Source organism: Ceratina calcarata, unplaced genomic scaffold, assembly GCF_001652005.2.
Source record: "Ceratina calcarata isolate Rehan_Ccalc_2016 unplaced genomic scaffold, ASM165200v1 scaffold419.2, whole genome shotgun sequence".
Classification (NCBI taxonomy): domain Eukaryota; kingdom Metazoa; phylum Arthropoda; class Insecta; order Hymenoptera; family Apidae; genus Ceratina; species Ceratina calcarata.
Genome location: NW_017165508.1, coordinates 148,271 through 172,608, shown reverse-complemented (window position 1 = coordinate 172,608; position 24,338 = coordinate 148,271). Strand labels below are relative to the sequence as shown.

The window sequence follows — 24,338 nt, the reverse complement described above, 5'->3', positions numbered from 1 at the left end:
GTATTGGCTATACAGTCCATCCCAAAAGTTCATACTACTCATACTAATAATGATATGATATGATAAACTGAACAGAGATTTGTTTCCTCGACTCGGTATATTCCCATTTTCCTGCCACGTTGACAACTTCAATACCAATAGATCTGCATTAATCATTAGCAACCTGATTGCTGAGCACCAATAATCGACGCGTGTATACGCACGATTGTTTCCACAGTGCTTGGTCGATGCGAGGTTCCAAGCCTCGTTTGTCGCGATCCTTGATTGCTTGTTAATTCGTGACCTAAGTTCAATTAAGTTTTCATCGAGAGTCAACGACCCCGTCGATGCCAGTCAACGAATCGTGGCTTATTGGGAAACTCCAGAAATAGCTCCCAAATGATTTTTCAGAGGATTTAATTCTGGCTGGAAATAATTTATAAATCTAACTGTTAGAAATAGAAGTAAATTCTAATAGAAAAATTCTATTATGACTCATATAGCAGAAACAAGACACGGTGCTGATCGATTTTTCAACTTTTTTCGCAATCACTCTAAGTCAGAAACGTCAGAGAAAATGTAATTTAACAGGATTTGATTGAATGGTCTCAATAAGAATGTTTTATGCATTGCAAATATTTGCAATGCTTGAATCCCTTTTCTCTTGATCCTTGACGAAAAGATCAATTTACCATGTTTTCAATTTACTTCAAATATGATCTGTCTAAAATTTGATCATGTCACTAGCCCTTCACAATTTATATTTAGAAAAAGAATACGTCTGACCCACAAAAAAAGAAGCACAAATAAAATGTAAGTCATCGAACGGTCCGCGAAATCGAAACATAAAAACTAGTTGACAGCCTGCCAGCAATTTCAAATAGCAGAAAAAGAGGTAAAGTAATTAAACTGACCTTATGTTTTGCTAACCAAATTCTATCTTCCTTGACGAACGTTCTATACAGAGATCGACTGAATACACGAAGAAATTCGTACAATATTTTTAGTACGCAAAAGTTTTTACGTGAACCTCGCATTTTTTAACAGTTTCTTCCCTCGTCAAAATTTAACGACGGCAGAAATCCAGTCAAAGGAACAAACTATTCCTAGAATTTGTTAGTATTACTACGCGATCCTTCTAACTTATAATCACCGACGGACTCGTTAAACTGGCGACTGTGTCGCCTTTCTATTCCGAATATTCGGCTGGCGAAACCAATTACAGCGGTGCAACCCGAGAAATAAAAAACGTGAGCAAGGAAAAACTTGTGAAAATAACGATCAAAGAATGCAATGCTTGCAAACGTGCAAATACACGAATTTGAAACAAAGCTGATTGCTGGTAGAGCTTAATACCTTGTACTAAATTACTACAGCAAAAAAAATTACCAGAGTTACAAAGGATATGAAACCTAAGCTTTTTCCAAATTACGTTCAACCTAAAAATAAATCTAATCTACAACAAGAAAAATCTAAATCTTTATCAAATATCAGAAGTTAATAAAAGAAAATTCTTTTTTTAATGGAACTAACATTACGAAACTAATATTCTAAATTACATTGAGGAATAATATGTTAATTAGTGACTGTCTCGTAACCTACTTCGTTTTTCACGTAGACAGTCACAGAGAAAAATGGTTTCGTTTATCACGGGAGAATAATTAACGGGACGTTGACAAAGCGAGCATAGGGGACGATTAAAACTCTCGATACGAGGTGCAAGGCTGCTAATCACGTTCCGTCGAGCACAATGTACGGTCGCCGGGAACGTGTAATTCTACTGGAAACTGTCTGGTAGAAACAACATTACGTTCTCCGAACAATAACGAAAATAACTGGGAGCCGAGCATTCGCGTTCATACGTACGTCTACCTGCGTATGCAAATGTCACATGCAGTAATTATCCGCGGGTGCTACAATACGTTCCCTGTATGAGAAACACCGCAAATGTCCTCAGATCGTTAATAATATTAGGTAATGACAAACTGCGACATAAATAGAATGTAGAAAATCGTTCAATATCAATTTGTTACATCATATCTATACTGAAGTAGATCTTAAAGTTGTATGAGCTCTAAGGTTTCTGCCAAAAGTTTGGGACATGTAGTAAAATGCTTGAGGCAATGAGCTTTTAGAAAAAAATGATAATTATAGAAGAGTAAAGTTTTAAATTATATTTTAAATATCCTAGAAATTGACATTATTTCAACTTTAAAATATTCTTAAATCATGTATTAAGAATTATACATGATTATTATGTATGTATTAGCATTTATACATTTTCATGTAAGGGCTCAAACAACCCTAATGGAAGCACACATTCACTACTTGTTTGGTATGAATATAAATGGATACGAGATGAATAAATTCAAAAAAACATGTACGCCTGTATATTGTATATTATATTGTATGAACACCTGTAGAAAATATAATAAAAATCTATGACTGAATAAATTTTATTCATATTTTCTATAGCAAGAATTATGTTCGTAATCGACAGAATGTTCTTCCTGATTGTACAAGTGAATCCCAATAAAAATGTAAATACTGTTCACACCATTTAAAATTGAAGTTCTCTGGTTCCTATCCGGATCTCAATAACATATATACTATTTGTAAGTCTTTTTTAAGTAGAATATAGGTGTTACTTCCGATACTCGAATATCCAGTTGAAGTTCCGAATTTAAGTAAGAGGCTTAGTTTCTATCGCTGTAAAACGTTCGAGTTGTTCTCTCAGTCACGTACCCACCGTATGAATAAATCGCTTTTTGCGAGTCTTATAGATTCTCTACAAAGCCGTCTACGATTCAAAGAAGAAGTACTGTTCTTTTCGTAAGAGGGAAAAGTAAGAACGATTCGTGAAAGGGAGAAGTTTGAAAAAACAAGGACGTACCCGCGCCGGAGTAAAAAGTGTATTGAACAAATAGAGGAGGTTTGCGACTTCTGTCTTATCTGGGAAGGTGGAGGTGAGTGATCGCATTACGTGCGATTTCTTGAGCTCAATACTTGAGAGAAAATCTTGATTGCTGCTCCCGACTGTGAGCTTAATGCTACTTTCCGATTGGAGTATACTCTTTGGATCGCTCTCGAAGTTCTTGAGAAAAATAGAGAAAATTACGATCTATCAATAGCATCGAAGATGTGAAAATCTCGTGCCAATCGTCAATTTTGATCATATTTATCAGTTGCATCCTCCTACTACCGCTGCGTACTCGATTTTCGTGTAAAATCAGCATTTCAAAAATATGCAGTTCAAACAAAGCTAAAAAAAAGACTATGGAAGTAACGCGTATCGGAAATACACCAACGATCAAAGAATTTGTTTTATTTACAAAAACCGATGCGCACCCGATTGTCACACGTTTTGACAAACTGAGTTTGTGTCATACAAATATACGCCTGCCTAGATACGAAAATAAAAAAAAAAACAGTGAACATTCAGAAAACTGAGTATACAATTTTTAATTAACCGACATATTCATTTCCAATAATAATCACGATTAATATTAATTTATAAAGCCTCGTCGTCGCATTTTCCATTTTCCTCCGAAAATGGCTGTTTAAGTTCTCATGAAACGATTCCAGAGGAGAACTCTTTTAAATAGCTCTCGAGTCCGCGCGACAAAGAAAACAGCGTGAATTCTGACACGGACAGGCCACCATGTACGCTTTCACAGCACAGGAACTGAACCCCAACGACGATGGAACTTGCCGGCTAAAGGGGCAGTGCGCGGAGGGGGAGGTAATGTCACACAGCTTTTTAGTGTGCACGCGAGAAAGGGTTAGAAAAGCTAGTCCGGAAAACACTTATTAGCCGGATCACGATCCGCGAAGCGACTCGGGATAAAAATAAAAGTTCGCCCTTGCGGTCTATAATCTTGTTTAAAGCAAGGGTCGCTAACGAAAGCAAACATTACTTCCGCGCAAACGATGTTAACCGAGCAAACCATGTTGTTTGTCCCGTAATGGCGTTGCAACGATTAACAAATAGCGTACCGATTGCCGCGACCTTAACCGATTCCTTTTAGACACGTCTACTCACGCGCTCTGATATAAAGACCTTATGTAAAATGAAAGCGAGTAGCAAACGTACAGTATCACTAAATTGATCAGCGAATGTTTTAATACCGGCGTCACCTTAGCTCGGATAATCTCGTGCCGTGACATTTAGTTAAAAATCGATTGGAACCGAAAGAGCAAATTATAAGTGCACTTCTACCTAATTCTTCTACCATTTTATAATTCTGTTCCCGTCTGGTACGAGCCAATTCCCGAGACCACGTCTTCTTACACCCCGTCACGAACACGCAACAGGTAAATGGTAATACGTTAAGATCGCATGCTGCAATTAATTTTTTAACAGTCGGCTGGCTCCGACCTCAACTTTTCCAGAGCACGATACGTCCTGTCAAGAATTGTACATGCGGCGGCAACGGCGAGACTCGTTTCTGGATTGTGTTAACGCTGAGCGGTCGTGCGGTGCGAGCAGCGCGCGCGTTCGAGGAAAGGAGGAGCACGCCGGATACGGCGTGACTGCACGTCCGTTTTCGGACAAATCGCATGACGGCACGTTGATTGAGCGTGTATATTCGTGCCGCGAGATCTCGAGATTATATGAGTGTTACGAGTTTCGTTAAAGTTTTGTTACGGAAAATGCAATTTCCGAAGCTGGCGTTCTAATTGGACCCGGGAACGATGAAAATTTAATCGACATTTCTTTAATTCTATTTGGGTCAACGGATAGTTATTAAATTTTCGATGTCAATTAGATGATTGCTTGAATTAAGGAAGTTTAATAATTTACATTTCAATACGTAAAATNTAATAATGCGTATTATATATTATTATCATATTGTACATTTTTATACGTTACGTGTATTCTTTAAAAAATAATCCTCAGTCTATTCATAAATGTCGAATTCATTATGTGAATCATGTTCAATATGAAATTGAAACCTAAATTGATCTCGAAACATGATTTTCTACTTAATTCCGTCCTACTTTCTTTCCCTTCTTATAAGCAGTCTTAACATATTCAAGACATTTTACAATTCTGTCTCACTTTCTTTCCCTTCGTATAAGTAGTCTTAACATATTCAAGACATTTTACAATTCTTACCTTATGGTGGATAAGCGATATGTTGTTTGGAGTGGGGGATGATACACCTCAGTCTTCTGTGCGTATGCATCAACGGCGGTGTGCAACGCGGACGTGTTGAGTTCCTTCCGAATTCGGCCACGGAGAAGGTCGTCACTTCGTGCAACACCATGGCAATCGAGAACTCTCACCACCGGCTACGAAAACGATCTGACGAGAGTCACGACGCGACGCGACGTCCGATCGAGGCCCGTAATCGAACGTTTTCCGCGATACGTGTTCCCTCCTTCTCGTCTCGGACACGCGCGATTCACTGGAATTTCGCGGCGTGTTTCGCAACTCGAACGGGTCCCCGATTCGTCTGAAACACACGCGGGAGACGGAGATCAATCACATTGCTCGCCGTTTTGGGAAGCACAATAGCTTCAAGCGTATTTACAAGTTTTTTCTTATTTTTATGTAAGAATCTCTTCGTTGAAATGAAGAAATGAAGTCTGCAACGATTTTATATAATATAAAAAAAAAATAACGTATTTTCCAGACATGCACATTATTATAATTAAAACTAATGTTTAATCTATTAATTTATAATGCAACCCGATGTAACTAGTAAGCAGGAATTCTCAACAAAATTTCTTTTACTTATATAAACTTACTTGGATGTATCAATTTTTACCCGAGTCTATTCAAGCGCAGAGCACCGTATTTAGACGTGAAATTTTTCATATCAATCTTGGAAAGTTTATAAGAAAGTTAAGATTGATGTATGAATCTATTGTATCAAAATTCTACTCGAGACAGTCACTAATCTTTCTCATCTGAAGATAAAACACGTATACCAGCGAGTTTCAATGAGAGTTCGGATGAAATTCTTCGAGGTTTGACAGTTGGGAAGACAGTCGGAAACCGAAGGCGTGTCGATTCTTCCCGGAACGGAACGAAAAACAAGTCGATAGACTCGAGAGCGAATAGCGTCCAGAAAAGTTCAGTCGAGATCGACAGGAGAGGAAGAAGGTCGAAAGCTAACAGCTTCGATGCAGAACTCTCAACTTCGACCACGAAGCTCAGCGATTCCCGCGGCCTGAGCTTTTATCAAACACGATCGACCAGCCAGGCTTGCAGAATTTATGTTCCCTGATCGGAAACCTAGCAGCCAGCCACCTTCGTAATTTTACGACGATAAATCTTTTCCGAAGTCTGCCATTTGATCATCTGATTAATCTTATCGCCGGTTACAAAGTCAGAAATGTTAATACAGTCTTTCCTTATAGTAAAAAATAAATGGAACGATTTCTCCATGTTCCTATAAACTTCAATACTACATTTTTAATCGAAAAATCTCGTTGAAGAGAAGTATGAAAGATTTGCACAATGCCACCTGACCGTATGATTATTGAGCCTCAGCACAATACGTACGAATTTCTTTAATATACAGGAACAAATAGAAAATGAAAAATACCAGTGGAAGGTTAACGCAGCTTCTCGATACGTGAAATGAAAGGAATAATAAGATCAGCTTTTAATGAAAATTGAAAGTGTGAAACAGGAGGGGAAGGAAAAAGGATGAAAGTGGGCTGCACTTTCCCAGAAAGGCTTCGTTAATATTAAAAATTAGATACCATATAAAAACGTTAAATAGAATTTTCCGAGATTCCTTTTAACAGTTTCACGTTAACGAATAAATGAATTAATTTGTATTAACGAGATAACTTCGGTGCCGAAATAGCGTCCAATGAGCGAAACCTCTAATAATGACAGTGCAGCTCCATTTTGGTTATTAAATCTGAAAACGACGTGCACGTTTTGAAAGACCATTGCTCGCTTATAGAAATGTCTCCACAAAAATCGATCAGACACACAATTATTAGCTGCGAATAACCTCCCCAATTTGCAGAAAGCTACGTCCACCGGATGCAAATATCATTTATTACTAATGCAACAGACTGTCCTTTCTACTCTAGCGTGTGTCAAATCAATCCTAATTCTCGCGAGTAGGAGACACCTGGACAACGAAATTGCATTGTGCTGGAGACGCTTCGTGAAAAATAAGGATCCACGAGGGTGACCTGATTATATGCGTATTTCTAGTCTCCTCAACGAGAATCATCGAATCTCGTCCTCAGGATGAACATTCATTCGCTTTCATGCTTTTTCCTATGTTCTCTAACCTCCGTTAGATTATTGCAAAACAGGATTAAAAAAATTGCGACGATACACAGGAGGAATGCACAGAGGTAAAGAATAAAGGAAGCTTGAATTAAAACAACAATGAATAACTGTTATTAAATCACGAAATGTAAAACGTACTCGTTTTTCGGGCTCGTTACCACTTGTTCGGTAGCAGTTGGATGTCACGCATCAATCACGTTTGACCGTCGCTCGAAGTTCGCTCGGTTCAGCGTCTTGCACGCGCACACACGTTCGACGCATCGACGACGTATCAACAAACACAAACGGCCGGAGCACGGTTTCGCGCGGCGGCGGCGGCGTCGACCACCACGACGACGGCGAGGACGAGGACGAGGACAACGGCGACGCGGCAGGACGAGGATCATGACTCGCCTCTACCGTCCATACCGTCTTGTCTCTGGACGTCCGCGATACTCTCGGCGACGTTGATAAGATTGTCGCGGCGGGCGTTCATCGAGCCCGTGGGACGAACTGATAGGAACGCGGCGAGCAGCGGCGACGATTGCGGCGTCGGGAACGATCACTCTCCACGGGAATGCTAGCACCAGTAGTGACTCTGCTGTGGAGGCGTGCGTCGAGCATGAAGCAGTGTTTACATGCGAGCAGGGGCGCCATGGTCACTGCCGCCTCTGTCCTCTTCCTCTGTACGATAAGCACCCCGATTTCGACTTCGCTGTCCTTCGCCTCGGCGGCGCCAACGCGTGCCGTGTCCACGGCACCGAGATCTTCCTCATTCTCACGGTATCAACTGCATCCCGATGCTCGCTCATTCATCTCTGCACGACATTGCTTTACTCTCCTCCTCAGTCCGCACTTGTCCGCCACACGCATACACCCAGTCTCCTCGCCGTGCCACCAACCACTCGCTGTCTCTTTCTATTCCTTTACGATCCCACCCCCGTTATCCTGTCGTCGTTATCCTTCCTCTCTGTCTCGCCTTCGCTCTGTCTCTCTGTTCCCCTCGCCGTCGTTCACGCTCTCCCACCCTCTCCGTCACTCTCACGCGACTGGCTGAAGCCACACGGCACGAAAGCTGCTCCGGAGTTGTGCGACGCGTGCCAAAGCTCTCGTTAGACTAAGCTCCGATAAAACTAGCGCCACGCCCTCCGCGTAGGTGGCAGCACCGGCCTCCATCATCTCTGCGACTTCCCACGAACCACGCTCTCCTCTTTCTCACCCCTACCCACCTCTCCAACCGTTTCTGCCTCTCGACGATGTCCCTACCCTCCACCGTACTCTTCTCTCTACTACCCTAGTCGCTTCCAGCCGGTGGCTCTCCCCTTTAGTAGTTTACCCTTGTCTTCTTCCGCGCTACTCCCTTTGTCCCTTCTTCTTGTTTCCCTTCCTTCATATTTACTTACGTGCCTCGCAGCCCATTCTCGCCACGCTCTCGATCCTCCCACTTTAAACCAGGCTTATTTTTCAACACCATCTTCTTTTCTAACTTCGTGCAGCCTCTTCTCTCGCCGCTGGACTTCGCAACTTCTTTGTGGTTCGGTTTGTAAAAAAGTTAAAGCACAGCTGCCTGTGATTTAATGCGATACTCTCATCTCTTTGTTTGCCGTTTCATTTTACGTATCAATGTTTTATTCCGATTCAGCATAAAGTAAACGCGTTTCATATTCATCCCTCGTATGAATCTTTATTTTCTAGTTTGACTTCGTACGGATTATTTTGTACAATGTAAATTAATGCTGAGTACGAATAAAAATTGTTTTATCATCGACGTGCATTTCGTATTTCGTATAACGTTGTACTGGTAGTTTAGTCTCCATTCCTCGGGCTTTCCATCCTTTTAACAAGTTCATAATCATCTCATGCTTATGCAATTTTCTAACTCTGCCCTCGCCCTGTGGACTTGTCCTAGAAACAAGAAGCTCCGCGTTACGTTAGAAGTACAGAGTTTATCGTCCCGTTACACATTTCCCCATTTCCCTCTATACAACGTGCCCCTTCGTTGCTGTTTACTTATACGCCTCCACCCTAATTCTACCGCTCAGTTTCGTTTCGATCTAACTTCCCTTCCGGGTGTACCTCTTACGCCTTAGCTGTTCCTTATTTAGTTTTCCCACGAACTACGATTTTATTTCTCTTCTTATCACAATTTCATTCCCCTCAGCGTATCTTGAAATACATTTATGCGGTTTTTATATAATTAACATCATGCTTGGAATCGTAAAACATTTTCGTTTAAAAGAGCAAACAGTGCACGAATTTGTCGTCGCATTGCGAGGCAAGGCGCGTAGGCGTGTATCGCGTGTACATTACGTGAAACGTATTACACGCCTTCCCCTCGTCCTCTGCGAACTGATTGCATAACCGCGGACGCAAATCGGTATTCTCATCCAACGGGGGCGATCAAGTTTCGATTGCCCGATATTAGAGGGTCGAGAACGCGTTTGTGGAAGCGGTTCCGGGAGTCGTTACACTTCCTGGCGAATCGGAAATTAGGTGAATCGAGAAACAGCGGCAGGCGTTCGGAGTTTGAACCGCCCGAAGTTCCATTGGAAACATGGAACCCGTTTAACTTGTAAATGATTTTATACGAAATTCTGTTTACTTAAAAAGAATATCTTCATATGTAATATTTATTTATATTAAAAAATGTTAACTATCTATACATATATGAAAATCATACATTAAAGTACCACAAAATCTTATTTATATTTCAATGGCCCGAATCCGAGGCTGAAAGTTCATTGGACATTGTCACGCAAAGTTTTGACTACTAGACAATCGTGAAACGGGGCGGAATACAGTACTTCGGCTCGACCGTCACTCTTATCGTTTCATTCCGTGAAATTTATCTCCTGGGAAATCGCGATAATTTGTCACGCGCATTGTTCCTGTTAATCTAGATCTAAATCCCCTCTCATATAAATTTCTTTCTTTAATTAAAACCGTCCGACAAAACCCACTATCCGTTTCAAATGGCGAAATACTATCGGGCTGATCGATTTCACGCTGTGTACACAATCCAAATAGGCAATTAATTAAATTCTATAGATATTATTAACATAATTTCGACTCGATATAGTCGGGTTTTGTTATTTGACGAACGGCCAGAATTAACTTGGATAATCTGATCCGACGAATCAATCGGGAATCATAAACATGGAACACGCGACGAGCCACGAATTTTCTACTGATGCTCACGAATCGGGCTATTTCTGCGAATTCCGCGGGACAACTAGACTTACGGATGTGTCTGCCGGTGTGTTTCGTCGTCAGATCAATCTTCTTCCTCCGCGGGCTTCCCCTTCGACTCCTCGTGCTATTTCGAGGCACTCTCTTTCGGGTCGAACTAGATAATGGCCCTCGCCTGGACAAGATCGAGCGCGGAGATAACATAGCAAATGTTAATTGCCACTCTATATTCGTTTTTGCCAATCTATTTGATCGCCTCGGGCTGCAGTACTGCTACGTGATCTACGTGCCTCGAGTTACCTCGACTGGATTCAATCTTCAATTCCCAGTGCGTTATGTTCCCTGAATAAGCATATTTCATAATTTCGTGTCTTCTGGATCGAAGGCGAACTAAATATAGTACATTAAACAATATTCGAATAAGGGACGAATTTTGCAATAAAAGAAATAAGCTAAATTGCTTTAAATTAAATTCATTGCTGGTTATAGTCATAAAGTAACATTTGGTAAACAATACATAATTATCTCTCTATTGTTGCCTCGCGTAATCTGCACTGTTTATCTTTACCCATGCTGCGAGCGATTATAGGCAATCCTCTCCGGATTATATGGCCAATCCCAGAGAGAAGTTAATAGCAACAGATTAATAATTCTTTCTGTTAATGGAATCTGAGTTTCTGCTTAATTCGAAAATAATTAGTTAATTTATCATCCTCTACCATTTTGCTATCAACAAGAATATGTTTCTTCAACTTTAACATCTTGGTGATTAAAAACGAAGGAGTAACGGGAAATGGTAAATAAATCTGACGAATTTTCGTGCAAACTTTCGTTCTCGTTCATTTGTATTCATTGACAACAAGAAAACAGTAATTAAAATCTGTACAAAACACGTATTTAAACGCTACAAACTATCCCGACATTGTTCAAATCGATCCTCCGCATGTATTGCCATTGATGAAACGCTACGGTGCAAAGTTAACAAGGTATATATATGTATATATGTACACCAGACCCTGCTCGTCAAATATTACATTAACGTACAAGTTACAAACACGCAGCCGACGTCAATAAAAAATTCGAATAAGAGAATCGAAAAAATAAAGGCTTTAACAGTGTGTAAAGCCTGGAGGAAGCAAGAAGAATTTTAACAATAGTTGGTAAAGTGCATGTAACTCGAGGGCAACAAATTTTCTGAATACGTGTAAACGACGTAGACGTAGAGGTAGACTCAATAATTATTATGATTAATTAACAGCAGTTCCATCATTCTACTACTAAATAATATCTGAATTTTATTATATAGTATAATACCTTCAAAAATGTATACATGCGCACGTCTGTATATAATATATTCGTAATAAAGAATCGATAAGAATGCGCCCTATGTAAATTTGTGCATTATAAAACACGAAGCCCTTTGTGCTCGGGATTACAATCCCCGTAGAGACATACACATATATATATATATTACATACGTAATCGTTTAATGTTCAATCGGAACAGTTTTTTTATCAACAAGTTATCGTCCCCTATACGTGTGTTTATATGCGTATGAGTGCAATATGTACGATTATACATTAAGATTGCTATTATAAACGGTAAGTATCCACGCGAGTTTCACGAACGTATCAACGTGGCTTCCTATAAAAAAATATCCACCGTATATAACATATACATGTATAATACATATACTATAGACAAAATTAAACGTTCGTTAAAGGGAGCTAGAAAAGCTTCTAAAGTATAAAATCGTATTTATAAAATAATTGGTGCACTTGTCTAAGGAACAGTTTTAGAGATTCATCCCTTGTTGTGTAGCAATTAAAGTTTTGCTGTCTTCGGGTAAGATTGTTGCATAAGCTTCCCCGCAACTGACGCCTGGAACTGTCGCAGTCCAACAGTTTTCTGCTGCTTAAACTCAGCGACACGAGTAATACAATTGATAATACTATTGATTAATGACAACAGTCATAAATAGCGCAATATACATGTATGTATATGTATTAATTCCTAAAATTGCAATCGGGATTTGCCAGAACACTCCTCGAAAGCTCGCTTGTGGGACGAAGTGAAATCACTTCGCATGTTTCTCTGAAAATTGCGTGAAAACGCGTTTCGAATTATTTCTGAACACTACACCTGAGGTTTTCAAGCGCCGTTAATCGTGCGAAGCGCTTCTTGAGAACTGTGTCTGATCAACACTGTCTGATTCTCCTTACTCTCCGCTCGCCGTTGGTGTTCCTGTTTCTTTAGGCGTTTGGATTTCTTCACAGCTAATAAGTGTATTTATCTATCTACGTCTCTTTAACACAAAATAGGTGTCTCCTATCGCATATAACAATTCCTAATATTGTATTTCAAGTAATTCCCTCAAAATGATGTATCCCTATTTCCTATTGGTTTTATATGTACTCAAATTAAATTGTCTACGTTCTTTGTACACTTCATTTCCAAAATCAACCGTTCAGTTTGTTTAACCCTTCGTCGAGATAACTGCGACTCTCACCATTTTCTAACTTCCTTCTCACATTTAATTATCTTCAACGAACACTGTGCTAACACTTATTAATTGACACTTATGAATCGAACAATCTTTTAACGCGATGCTACTTTTCCTATTATATAAAACACTGTTAACTCGTTTCGAAGGCCATTGCTAACATAAAAAAGCGGAAGCATTGTAAAACGTAAGCGGACATCGACGGAGGGTTAACGCACATTTTAAAAACGTTTTATTAATTACACTTGAAATCAACGTGTTTTATCTTTCTTATCAAAACGGTCCCTTGGGCTAAAACACAGTTTGCGATGTCTTTCCAAAACGTATTGAACGAGTTATAAACGAACTACCAAACGAAGACACCGAGTGTCCCGTTCATTCGCAGCGATCCGCTGCTCCCGTTTTATCAGCCTTACGTAACAGTGTCGAATATAACGTTTGAGAAATTTGAACCTGAAGTTTTTACGCAGACCCAACGGTCTTCAATGTTCAATTGAAAAATTGCAGTCTTCTTCTCTTAATGTGTATCATCCTTAACGCGGACACTATTCGCTGTCTCCCTCGTAGAACGTGTCCGGCGTTAAGGAGGCGTCCTGCTAATCATCGTCGACGATCTCGCAGCTGTGGTACTTGCTGGAGGAATCCAGCCAACTTTCGACACCGCTCGATGCCAAATCATCGCACGATGGCATTTCCGGAAGTGGTTCCATGTTCGGCGCGCCTTTCTTCGACAGATTGTTTACTTGCCGGTCTTTCATAGAAACACCTGAATAAAAAAATTAATCATAAATATTCTGAGAAAGGCTTAATTGAAATCTTCAACAAAACTCAGATTTTCATTTTAAATGAATTATTTATTAATGATTGAATTATTTAATGAATGAAATTAAGTTTGTTATAATTATTGATTCGAGTAAACACAATTACCATTGTCGCTTGGTAATGAAGTCTCCTTCCGACGAATCAGCGCTTGCCTTGATGCTCTTGGACTTCTGTACTCGCCGCCTACTGACAGACCCGCGCTGATAGTTGGGAGTCTTATATCCAAATGCGACCCTTTGTCTGTAACAATCTAACCAGACTTTAAATTAAGAATAATATATTCACTTCTCAAGACTCAATCGCTGGTAAACGAACTATAAAAACTGGTTTTTAACACCGTACTTACACAGCTATAATTATTACCTTATTGTTCATAGCGTACAGTTTTGTGGCGATGTCTCTCGCGACCAGCGTCGTTAAAACTGTTGCGAGGTATGCCTCTTTGACAAGGAGGTATTCCAGCGCGGATCTTTGCCAGAACAAATATCTGCACGAGCTTGCAGCGACAATCGACACCTGAAGAAATATATTCGATACGTATTATTATTATTATTATTATAATATTTAATGTATGTAATTAATCAAATATTCTATGTTATATGTATTTTAATATTTAATTCACCTTGAACTTATCGTCAACGGAGGCGCGAGAACTCTCGAATTCCGGCGAGTCTAGAAACTCGCAAGGTAAGATGGGGTGCAGGAAATTCGAATCGCTAAGAACGTTCACCTTGCCGCTAAGCAACAATCCTAGTCTGTCGGTCCGCGTCAAGTTTTGCATCGCGTACGCCTCGCCAGCGTGCAGTGACATTATCGAGGCGAACTCCGGCGATACCAGCCTTTTAAACTGCAGACGCGATACCTGTTTTCGTAACACGAAACGATTGCTAGTAAACGAAGTATTATATATTAAAATAATAATTTTTACAACCACGAGGAAGCTAAATCAAATAGTATCTTTTACGAGATAAATTCGTTGCATATAGAAATCAATGCAATTACTCACTTTGAAAGGGTAGAAAAGGGTGTGGTAAGCTTCCTCTAGTTCAGGGTCGAATCGAACTGGTCTCATTTGATAGACGATGTAGACTAACTGGCCGATGTTCAGTATGAGGAAACTAAAGTTCCAAGAGAAGATATCCGGTGCACAAATCACATGCCATGCCCAACCAGATAGCAACATAAATCCTTAAATTAAAATATTTCGAATTTTAACACCTGCTCCATTTTAATAAATAATATGATTAAAAAATTTTGGTCTGTCGTCAATAATTTTATTTATACTTATTTTAGAAAATAATAAAAAAACAATTTAATCTGTAGAAAAAAATTCTAATAATAATAAATCCACATTATGATACCTAATACATTTATTCTATAACTATTTGCAATTTCAAGGTAAGAAAGTTATTTATGTAAACTAGAATAGAATTATTTGTTGTCAAAGGCACTTACCAATTATTAGGACCGAATGCATAAATAATATTCCTTTTCTCGACGATGGTGCCGAATACGATAACGCGAAGCAAAAATTCGCCAACTGAAACAGTATGTGTTGCGGTTGCTGCCACAAACATAGTGCCGTGTTACCTGAAATAGAAATCATAAGAAAAGGAAGTAGAATGGTATTTAACTGAACTTGTGCAACTCGTTAAGTATATACTACGAGAGAAGTCACATGCAGCAAGGGGAAACGAAACTATGCATGCTCGAATTTACCTAATGCAGTGATATTGTACGAAGGAAGAGGATCGTGTCCGAGTCCGGGACTCATGTTGGCTAAATCTCTATCGATGAATGATGTAAAGGGAAAAGAGAAGAACGATGGATCTCTAAAAGCTACTTAGTGTCCATGCTCACTGGTTTGTTTTGGTGAAATTTGCCAGCCTCCTCGTCTCCAAGCAGGGGCGCGGCGAATGCCACCCCCACGGAGCGCTTGCGCCAACCCTTTAATCGATTCTCAACCACGCTGGTTGTGTAGAAATTTCTTAATTAAATATCAGCGGTGGACAAACTAGGAATTGTTGATTGTACAAAACTTTCAACGAAATATAATTAAAAAAATATAGCATTTATTTAAATTATAAAAGTTTCTTATATAGCGAAGAAATATTAATAAAAAAAGGGAAGAAAAATGGGAACATCTTAAAATATGATTTATTGATTATACTACTTATCTATTATNTTATTACCTTTATTGAACTATAATCTCATACATCTAACTGGTCTTACATCTAAAGAAGGTCGCATGTTCGAAGCCTTCGGTGGTCCACGCATATGCGATCTGGAGACAACCATAGCTTCAAACCTAGGTACAAGTGAAAGTCGTAATGACTTTCTCATACTATGTGTCTTCTTCCGTTGTCCAACTCTCTGCTCCTGTGCTCTATATTCAGAGATCCCCTCTCTGATCTCCCTCGTCGTACGTCGTTGATAAAGCCTTACCGTCCTCCTCAAAGTCCTATCGGACTTGCAAATTCTCAACCACTTGCCTGAGACCTGGGCTGCTGATAGTAAAGATTCAGCGTCTAACTTACGAAGTATCAACTGAGAAACCTCCAGAGGTAGTTCCGTGATGAAATCTACCTTGGATGGTTCCAACAGTCCAACTGCGCGGAGAAAACGCTTGAAGAATTCCATGTTGCTTCTGTCGCTGCAAACGCTGGAATGACCGAACTGGCAAAAATTTGAGGTATATATACAGCCCGTTACGGTTGACCGCTCGTTACGCTTCACGGTTCGGTGGTTCGGCCAATCAGGGACGAGTATGAGTATATAAGTCTTATATACGTACATATGTATGTATGTTACACATGTACTAGCGATCCTCCAGGGAGCGATGTTTGTACAGTAACTTAAGATGATTCTCGACTTATTTGGTATGCGCCATTTTCATTATGCACTTTCTTTGTAGTGGCTAGACAAAATATTTTAAAGAATAATGACTTTATCATTTTTTAAGAATTAGTCTATATTTCTGGAAACTAATTTTTCTAATCAGTCTTTAATTTTTCGTTGTATGTGATTAAAAATGGAGAATTAAAAAGAATTTCATCAGAGTTTGCAAAATTTCATGTAACATTATTTGAAATCCTGCGCTTTCGTACAAACGAGACATCATTTGTTTCGAATTCCGGTGAACTCGTTAGGAACTGGTATCTATCGCGAGAGGCCGCGAGCGATTGCATTCTCGCGCAGCCAGAATGCACCGACGGAGATTCGCGAATCTACATCCGCGGATCCACGGTCATCGGCGAGAAGACCGCCGCTGTTGTGACGCCGACGGAAAATAGACGGTCGACGGTCTCGTCCGCCCAATCAACGTCGCGTATCAGACTCCTCCGCGTCGACGGCACATGCGCCCTCCACCCTCGCCCGCAGGCTACACCAGCAGATGACACTGCGAGTTCACCCCAGCTCGCTCTCCTCTCGCGATTCTCTCCTTCTCCCTCCGCGGCTCTCTCTGTCACCGTGTCCCGTCCCTAGTGGCCAGGAGCCGACCACGGAAATACGTGCGGTACCACGCGGATTTTCCAGCCTCTCCATCCCATCGATACCGGTGAGTAACCGCATCAAACGAGCCAGAATCAAGCCCGGGCGCGAATCGCGAATTAACGTAACGTCACAAAGTATAGTCGCGAAACGCGAGTAACCCCCCGCGAGGGACACGGAAGTCGGCGAGAGCCGGCAGCTTTCGCGACGTATTGATTCGACCCGGTGCAGATCCGGCCCGTGCACGTTCGCGCTCCGCCTCCGAGAGATAATACGACTCAGCAGCCGGTTAACTGCACGCGTACGAACGATACGATAGCCGCGAACATTGGCGGAGAATCGTCGATCGACCGGAGTAGTACTCGTAGGTAGGCAGTGACCAGGGACCAAACCCCGAAGTGCGCCGCTAGCTGGTTTCTGCGGCCATTACGCGAGCAATCGAGGGCGAATGATCGTAGTGCGGCGCAGTTCCACCTCAGCGAATCGTGTTTCCTGAGTAGAATCGGTTTCACCCGATCGTCTGGTAGCTCCTATCTTCACCGTTCAGCTCTGCCCAGGTCTGTGCGGAACTAGGTAAGTCGCGAGGTGCCGCGATTCGCGAGACGGGACCGGCGGATTCGCATCAGTTTAACCTCTTTACCCCCGTGCCAGTAATTGCATCATACGAGCGCAACGTTACCTGCGAACATCCTGAAATACGTCCATGTGGTTCGACGCACGCTATCGTGATCAGGGAACGTTGACTCTTTCGTATAAATCAGAGGGAGCGTGTCTCGAGTCGCGCGGAGGCGATGCCGGGATCGCGAGCTTGAAATTTCTGATCGCGAAATGGCTGCTTCGCTCGGCCGCTCTAACTATTATTAGATGTAGCCTGCGTACGCGAATCGTTGCACGCTATCGAACGTGTGCCGCCGCGTTAACGTGATTCCATGAGGTCATTGCAGTTGCACACTGGGTGGGTAATCGAGGATTTTTTTTAAAAATCATATAGGGTACACGGCATTAGGATAAATCGATGGAACTAGGTCGCGAGAGCGGCTCGCCGGGGGTGAAATTAAACCGCAATGATCCTAATCGTACCGGACGGCCTCTTACCTTTTTTCTCTTGCCGTTAGGGCTCGCCCGAATAAACGCGCACACTCGCACCGATGGTATTTTCAATGTGGCCCGCATGGGGCCCTTTCGTCGAATCAATACCTTTCGCCAGCTAGTCATCGTTGACACGTAAATATTGTCCATTCGCTGGCCGATTACGCTCTTTTAACGAACCCTTAAATAATCTGATTTAGTGTCCATTGTAAGTGGTAATCCGTTTGGGAAATCAGCACGTAACCCGAATAAATGTGATAATCGTGAGCGTGCAATCGATTATTTACCTTTGGTGAAAAAGTGCAGCGCAGGCGATCGATTGGCCAGCAGACGTCTTATTATTTTATTAATAATTAACTATATGCAAACGCTGTCTGTTACAACGAAAATTCAATTATTAAAATATTCATGGAATTATGCATAATTCCTTGTAATAATTATCGTTGCCAAGTTTCTTAAGGGTTGTTAATTTCATCAGTCCAATCTTCAGTCTTCTAAAAATGGATTTCAATATAGGAAGTGTGTCTAGAGAGATGATCTTTAAACTTGACAAGGTCTTTGTAGTAAAGGAATTGATTCGCACGTTGAATACGTTTTTAGTATAGAATAAAGTGCAAGTTGTACGAGACTTTTGTGTCAGTGAAAGTTATTGTTTTGGCTTAGTGTCTGTGTAGTAGTTATTGTTGACGAGCTTGGAAGCAATTCGGTTCATCCGTCGAGCGCAATAATTTCTGAAAGCGGGATGATTCGCCGAACACTAGCAATCGATACAGCTTCACTTGTCACCATTATGAAAGCGTACACCTACCTAAACCTGTCAAGGAACGTTTGTTATATAACAGATATGATATTTGCGTGCACCTCTCGACGGTGTAGGCTCTTAATTAAAGCGAGAAAATTTTCGTTGTGTACCTTGCACAAAATCACAGTTTCAGTTATTAACACACTATTAAACCAATTTATAAATTTCAAAGGTGTAAGAAATATTTTTACTTGGATTGGAGAAAAATAGATTACGAGATAATATGAAATAGAAAATTTGTCTCGTTACAATTGACGAAAAGGAATTAAATTAATAAACATTATAAAAATGTGACAATAAAAAGTATTATAAAAAGCATTTAAAAGGTCTCATAGTCTAATACAAACATCATGCATCTGAAATAGGTACGACTGTTACGTTCACAATCGGATTCTTAATGAACCAATAAAACTACGAACAGCGGAATGACTGACGTGCCAGTAGTATAGGTACGCGTCTGATCAGCCGTGTCCGATCAGTGTCCCGTCACGAATTAATTTCTCGCTGCGTTCGACAACTTGCAGATATCGGAATTCACTCGATTATTAACGACGTGCAATAGCTGTAAATAATTAGAGAAATGTGCCGCAATATTATACTGATTTCTCATTAGTCAGCCCAGATTCGTGGGTGGATACATGATATCTACTTGCAAACTGTATCAGTTACTATATTTCGAGAAATATACAAAGAATCATCATAACTATAATTAAGTTACGAACGATGAAGTAGAACGGTGCAAAAATAATTGTCATTTTGTAAAGTTAATTTTAAAGGAACGTAGCTGGAGTAAAAATAAACTTTATCGATCAGATTGTATACGTCTGGGCTGCATCTCTGGTCAACGATAATTGAACTTACATTTTTATACGGTGAAGCTGTATTCGAGGGTAAGAAACTGAGATCCGGTAAAGTTCAACTTCAAAAGAAATAACAATAAATTCACAGATTTACGTGTATGATTAGTACGTAGAGTAGAACATGAGAGGGAAAATGTGAGGACAATGAAAAATCACAAAATAATGAACAAATTAATTTATATACTATTCTACTACATAGAAAATAGAAACAGAATTGAATTTTCTATACATGCTTAATAGAAGGCCAATTTCGTTCTCGAAATGTCGCGCAGGGATTAATCGGTCCTCCATGAAACGCGAGGAGAGGACCCAGGAATCGATACCGAGGTGAAGCCGGGCATTCACGGTGCTGGTAAATCTTTCCAGGTAACTAGAGCGTCGACATGGGTAAGGAGAAGACTCATATAAACATCGTGGTGATCGGCCACGTCGATTCGGGCAAGTCGACGACGACGGGTCATCTGATCTACAAATGCGGCGGTATCGACAAGCGTACGATCGAGAAGTTCGAGAAGGAGGCGCAGGAGATGGGCAAGGGTTCCTTCAAATACGCCTGGGTGTTGGACAAGCTGAAAGCTGAGCGCGAACGCGGTATCACGATCGATATCGCGCTGTGGAAGTTCGAGACCGCGAAGTACTACGTAACCATAATCGACGCGCCGGGTCACCGCGACTTCATCAAGAACATGATCACCGGCACGAGTCAGGCGGACTGCGCTGTGCTGATCGTCGCCGCCGGTATCGGCGAGTTCGAGGCCGGCATCTCGAAGAACGGACAAACGCGAGAGCACGCGTTGCTCGCGTTCACGCTCGGCGTGAAGCAGTTGATCGTTGGCGTGAACAAGATGGACATGACCGACCCGCCCTATTCGGAGACGCGGTTCGAGGAGATCAAGAAAGAAGTGTCGTCTTACATTAAAAAGATTGGTTACAACACCGCGTCGGTCGCCTTCGTACCGATCTCCGGTTGGCACGGCGATAACATGCTCGAGCCGTCGCCGAAGACTCCTTGGTACAAGGGATGGAAAGTCGAGCGCAAAGACGGTAACGCCGATGGAAAGACGTTGATTGAAGCCCTCGATGCTATTCTTCCGCCGTCCAGACCGACCGACAAGGCGCTTCGCCTGCCGCTTCAAGACGTCTACAAGATCGGCGGCATTGGTACTGTGCCGGTTGGCCGCGTGGAGACCGGCATTCTCAAACCGGGTACGTATCAACTGCATAAACTGTGATCTCAAACTTATTTGGGTTTTATTTAGATTCATATTTTATGTCATAATTTTATATATTTTTATATGCATCGATATAGTCGAAAACGAAACATATCTATCCAAGAAATAGTGCTGTCTTATTAGTCGTAATAGTGTGGGATCCCAGAGAAGTAGACAATCTTTCATGAAGCAATTGACGACGAGACTGACAGTTGTTACTGTCATCGTTGTCAAGCCTATCAGTTTTTGACGTGTTCATTTCTTTTCATTTATAATAAAATCTAATTTTCCGTTAAGGAGTTGCTCGTTTATCACTCAAAGTCAATTATGCATCATTTATTCTGCACCTTTTTTACATTTAAGATCCCAAATAATAATATGTTCTCTTTGCTTATGCTATTTCGGAGTATATTTTCAATATATTAATCATTTTTGAGATTTTCACAAACATACGATCAAACGTCGTTTCTGTATATAATAGAAAAATACTACTTCGTAACAGAAGAGAACAGAAAGGAAAGAAATAAATAGAAACTATAGTGAGAAGCTAATTATTTGATAGTAGAAGTAATGATCGTCTTAGTAATAAAGGATTTGAAATGTACAAAATTGAAATAATGAACTAGATTTATTATTAATTTTCCAGGTATGGTGGTTACATTCGCTCCGGTGGCGCTCACCACTGAGGTAAAATCTGTCGAGATGCACCACGAGGCATTGACGGAGGCGTTGCCCGGCGATAACGTTGGTTTCAACGTGAAGAATATATCGGTGAAAGAACTGAGGCGCGGATACGTAGCCGGCGACTCGAAGAATCAGCCGCCCCGGGGGGCGGCCGACTTCACCGCGCAGGTGATCGTACTGAATCATCCCGGACTGATCACCAACGGGTACACGCCCGTCCTCGATTGCCATACTGCTCATATCGCCTGCAAATTCGCGGAGATTAAGGAGAAATGCGACCGTCGTACTGGCAAGACTACCGAAGAAAATCCGAAGACTATCAAGAGCGGGGACGCCGCGATCGTAATGCTACAGCCGACTAAACCGATGTGCGTCGAGGCTTTCCAGGAGTTCCCGCCGCTGGGTCGGTTCGCGGTTCGTGACATGCGTCAGACCGTCGCCGTGGGCGTTATTAAGGTACGTTAAACTATTTCTCTGTTTCGATGTGCGGTGATTAACAATCGATAAATAAATTACGAGAATGTCTGAAGGAATTTCAATGATATGCAAATAATTGTAATTTATTAATAATATTTTAATGTTCAGCAATTTTTAACAATTCCAATGGAAAAACGAGACTATAACGATTTTCCGGTATCGTTTAATTTTACAAAGAATTTTTTATTAATATTTGTAACATCGGGGAACGTGGTTTCTGTCTTCTATTGCAAGTCTCTCGTCGTCTACATGTTGAGAACGATTTTGACATTTCGCCAACATAATTCCACCTACAACGTTTATATTTTTAGATAGAAAATAATACTACTGTACTGAAGAAACAATCGAAACCGAACAAAACTTATTATATGCATTCATCAACTGCATGGAACGTTTTATATTGCTATAAAAAAAAACACATGATGTCACGGTAACCCTTGCATGATATCGTGAAACGCTTGGTAAATAACTGATAACGCGAAGCCGATCATGATAAAAAAATGTATGAAGCGTGTAAATGGAGTCACATGAATGTACTTACTCTTGCATAATTAATGGAGATGTTACTAATCAGCGATACCTTCGAGTACCACAAATAACTTCGATTCAATCCTAAAAACATCAATACGAAATCCCTCTCTCATGCTAATATTTTCTATCAGTTCTCAATTTGCACTATTTAGGAAACATAATCAATCGCGTATAATCGGACACGTATAGCAGATGTTCTTGCCTCTTTTATTCCAATAATATTAATATTAATTAAAAATTCGTTTGTCCACAGAGCGTCACATTTAAAGATACCCAGGGCAAGGTCACAAAGGCTGCCGAGAAGGCCCAGAAGAAAAAGTAACCATCAAGCTTCCTCGGAAGCTCGCAGACCGCCGGCTGTTGCCCGAAGAGCGTCTCCGTCACGGGATCCGCCGCTAGGATGCAGTACGCCGCGGCTGCTCCATTCAACTCATATTCAACTAATAATAATAATACCAAAAGTGAAAAGATGTTGTGCTTACCCTTGTTACATTATCCGGTAGTATTGAATCCGCGCATCTATCCGAATCTGCACATTCAGTTCACCCACGCCCCGCGCACACCCCACATATGCTAGGTGGATTCTTACGTTTTTACTTAATAATTCTTTAAATTTAACGAATATGTGTCCAATTACAGGTAAACGACATTTAAGGAAAAACGAAACAAACATATTGGAAAAAAACAAAACAATACTCGGTTCCCTTGAACTCTGTGTAGTTAGGTTTTTCAATTAAAAAGATGTATCGACAACATTAAACACACCGATGACCAGACGGGATGATGCCGTGTGAATCACAGCTTAATTGCGGGAAAACGAAAACACGAGGCAGCGGGCAGGCCATAATTAATTATACCCGAGGGTCTCCGTGCGACTACTGCATACTATATTATAATATATATATATGTACACTATCTGTCTTGCAGTGAGCTCTATGAAAATAGAGAAAAGTGAAATGAGAAGTCGTCGCGATTACACGTGACACGCATACGTACACAAACACACACACATACACACTATGTACACACGTTCGTGAAGGGAAATGCGAAACGGTCGATGATTTATGTTGGACACGAAAACGCGGCCGCCCGCTGCTACCTCGCATCCCCGACGTTTTAATCGATTTCTTTTCGAAGGATTCGTTAAAGGCTGATTTGTTTCAAGACTTGGTTGCCTCGCTGCGAATAATTTTATTACTTGTATAAGAAATGTATTTATCTCTAGTTAGAGAACATTAGACTGTACTCCCATCCCTTTCGCGCCTCGAACGGAACTCGCTCCTGAGTTCGGAGGGTGTAAGGGTATCGCCACCCTCGTTCACGGGAGAGAGTTTCAGTTACGAGTTGCCTGTGTTAATCTCGGTACCCCTAATAGACGCGTTCTACAATTGTTTTGACCCTTAGCCAGTATTATGTTGATGTAATAAAAAAAAAACATTTTAATCGCGTTACT

At 41.0% G+C, this 24,338-nt stretch overlaps 4 protein-coding genes across 8 annotated transcripts in view; 1 reads left to right on the top strand and 3 right to left on the bottom strand.

Moving 5' to 3' along the window:
• Positions 1–8,344, bottom strand: part of LOC108626559 (blood vessel epicardial substance-like) — a gene marked incomplete at its 3' end in the record, with an annotated part of 67,812 nt that extends 59,468 nt beyond the window's left edge. Inside the window, exons 1-2 of the mRNA XM_018027287.2 lie at positions 7,385–8,344; positions 5,099–5,438 (exon numbers count right to left, since the gene is read on the bottom strand). The remainder of the gene's footprint in view (positions 1–5,098; positions 5,439–7,384) is intronic.
• Positions 8,345–11,228: 2,884 nt separating this feature from the next.
• LOC108626568 (popeye domain-containing protein 3) lies at positions 11,229–15,670 on the bottom strand. Its single transcript, XM_018027305.2, has 7 exons — positions 15,459–15,670; positions 15,195–15,329; positions 14,746–14,927; positions 14,362–14,601; positions 14,103–14,255; positions 13,845–13,989; positions 11,229–13,683 (listed from the first exon to the last, which is right to left on the bottom strand). The coding sequence occupies exons 1-7, from the start codon at positions 15,511–15,513 to the stop codon at positions 13,514–13,516; spliced, it is 1,080 nt and encodes a 359-aa protein (XP_017882794.1). The 5' UTR covers positions 15,514–15,670; the 3' UTR covers positions 11,229–13,513.
• Positions 15,671–15,917: 247 nt separating this feature from the next.
• Positions 15,918–18,404, bottom strand: LOC113464558 (uncharacterized). Its single transcript, XM_026814929.1, has 3 exons — positions 18,327–18,404; positions 16,326–16,401; positions 15,918–16,246 (listed from the first exon to the last, which is right to left on the bottom strand). Exons 1-3 carry the CDS (start codon positions 18,402–18,404, stop codon positions 15,942–15,944), a joined length of 459 nt encoding a protein of 152 aa, XP_026670730.1. The 3' UTR covers positions 15,918–15,941.
• On the top strand, positions 17,143–24,328 carry Ef-1a-f1 (translation elongation factor eEF-1 alpha chain). Of its 5 annotated transcripts, XM_026814930.1 has the most exons (5): positions 17,143–17,298; positions 17,600–17,804; positions 20,349–21,188; positions 21,840–22,333; positions 23,139–24,328. In XM_026814930.1, the coding sequence occupies exons 3-5, from the start codon at positions 20,366–20,368 to the stop codon at positions 23,205–23,207; spliced, it is 1,386 nt and encodes a 461-aa protein (XP_026670731.1). In that variant the 5' UTR covers positions 17,143–17,298; positions 17,600–17,804; positions 20,349–20,365; the 3' UTR covers positions 23,208–24,328. The 5 variants fall into 5 exon arrangements, with proteins under 5 accessions (XP_026670731.1, XP_017882777.1, XP_017882779.1 ...); XM_018027288.2 differs by lacking the exon at positions 17,600–17,804; XM_018027290.2 differs by lacking the exons at positions 17,143–17,298; positions 17,600–17,804 and adding an exon at positions 17,423–17,599.
• The last annotated feature ends 10 nt before the right edge of the window (positions 24,329–24,338 follow it).

Coding starts and splice junctions, on each gene's coding strand:
- LOC108626568 (XM_018027305.2), bottom strand. CDS start 15,513: ATGAGTCCCGGACTCGGACACGATCCTCTTCCTTCGTACAATATCACT. Junction 14,928..15,194: donor GCATTCGGTCCTAATAATTG/GTAAGTGCCTTT, acceptor TTTTAATTTAAG/GATTTATGTTGCTATCTGGT. Junction 13,684..13,844: donor TTCATTACCAAGCGACAATG/GTAATTGTGTTT, acceptor TTTTTTATTCAG/GTGTTTCTATGAAAGACCGG.
- Ef-1a-f1 (XM_018027288.2), top strand. CDS start 20,366: ATGGGTAAGGAGAAGACTCATATAAACATCGTGGTGATCGGCCACGTC. Junction 21,189..21,839: donor GACCGGCATTCTCAAACCGG/GTACGTATCAAC, acceptor TTAATTTTCCAG/GTATGGTGGTTACATTCGCT. Junction 22,334..23,138: donor TCGCCGTGGGCGTTATTAAG/GTACGTTAAACT, acceptor GTTTGTCCACAG/AGCGTCACATTTAAAGATAC.
- LOC113464558 (XM_026814929.1), bottom strand. CDS start 18,404: ATGCGGGCCACATTGAAAATACCATCGGTGCGAGTGTGCGCGTTTATT. Junction 16,402..18,326: donor CTAACGGCAAGAGAAAAAAG/GTAAGAGGCCGT, acceptor CGGTCATTCCAG/CGTTTGCAGCGACAGAAGCA. Junction 16,247..16,325: donor GACTGTTGGAACCATCCAAG/GTAGATTTCATC, acceptor CTTTACTATCAG/CAGCCCAGGTCTCAGGCAAG.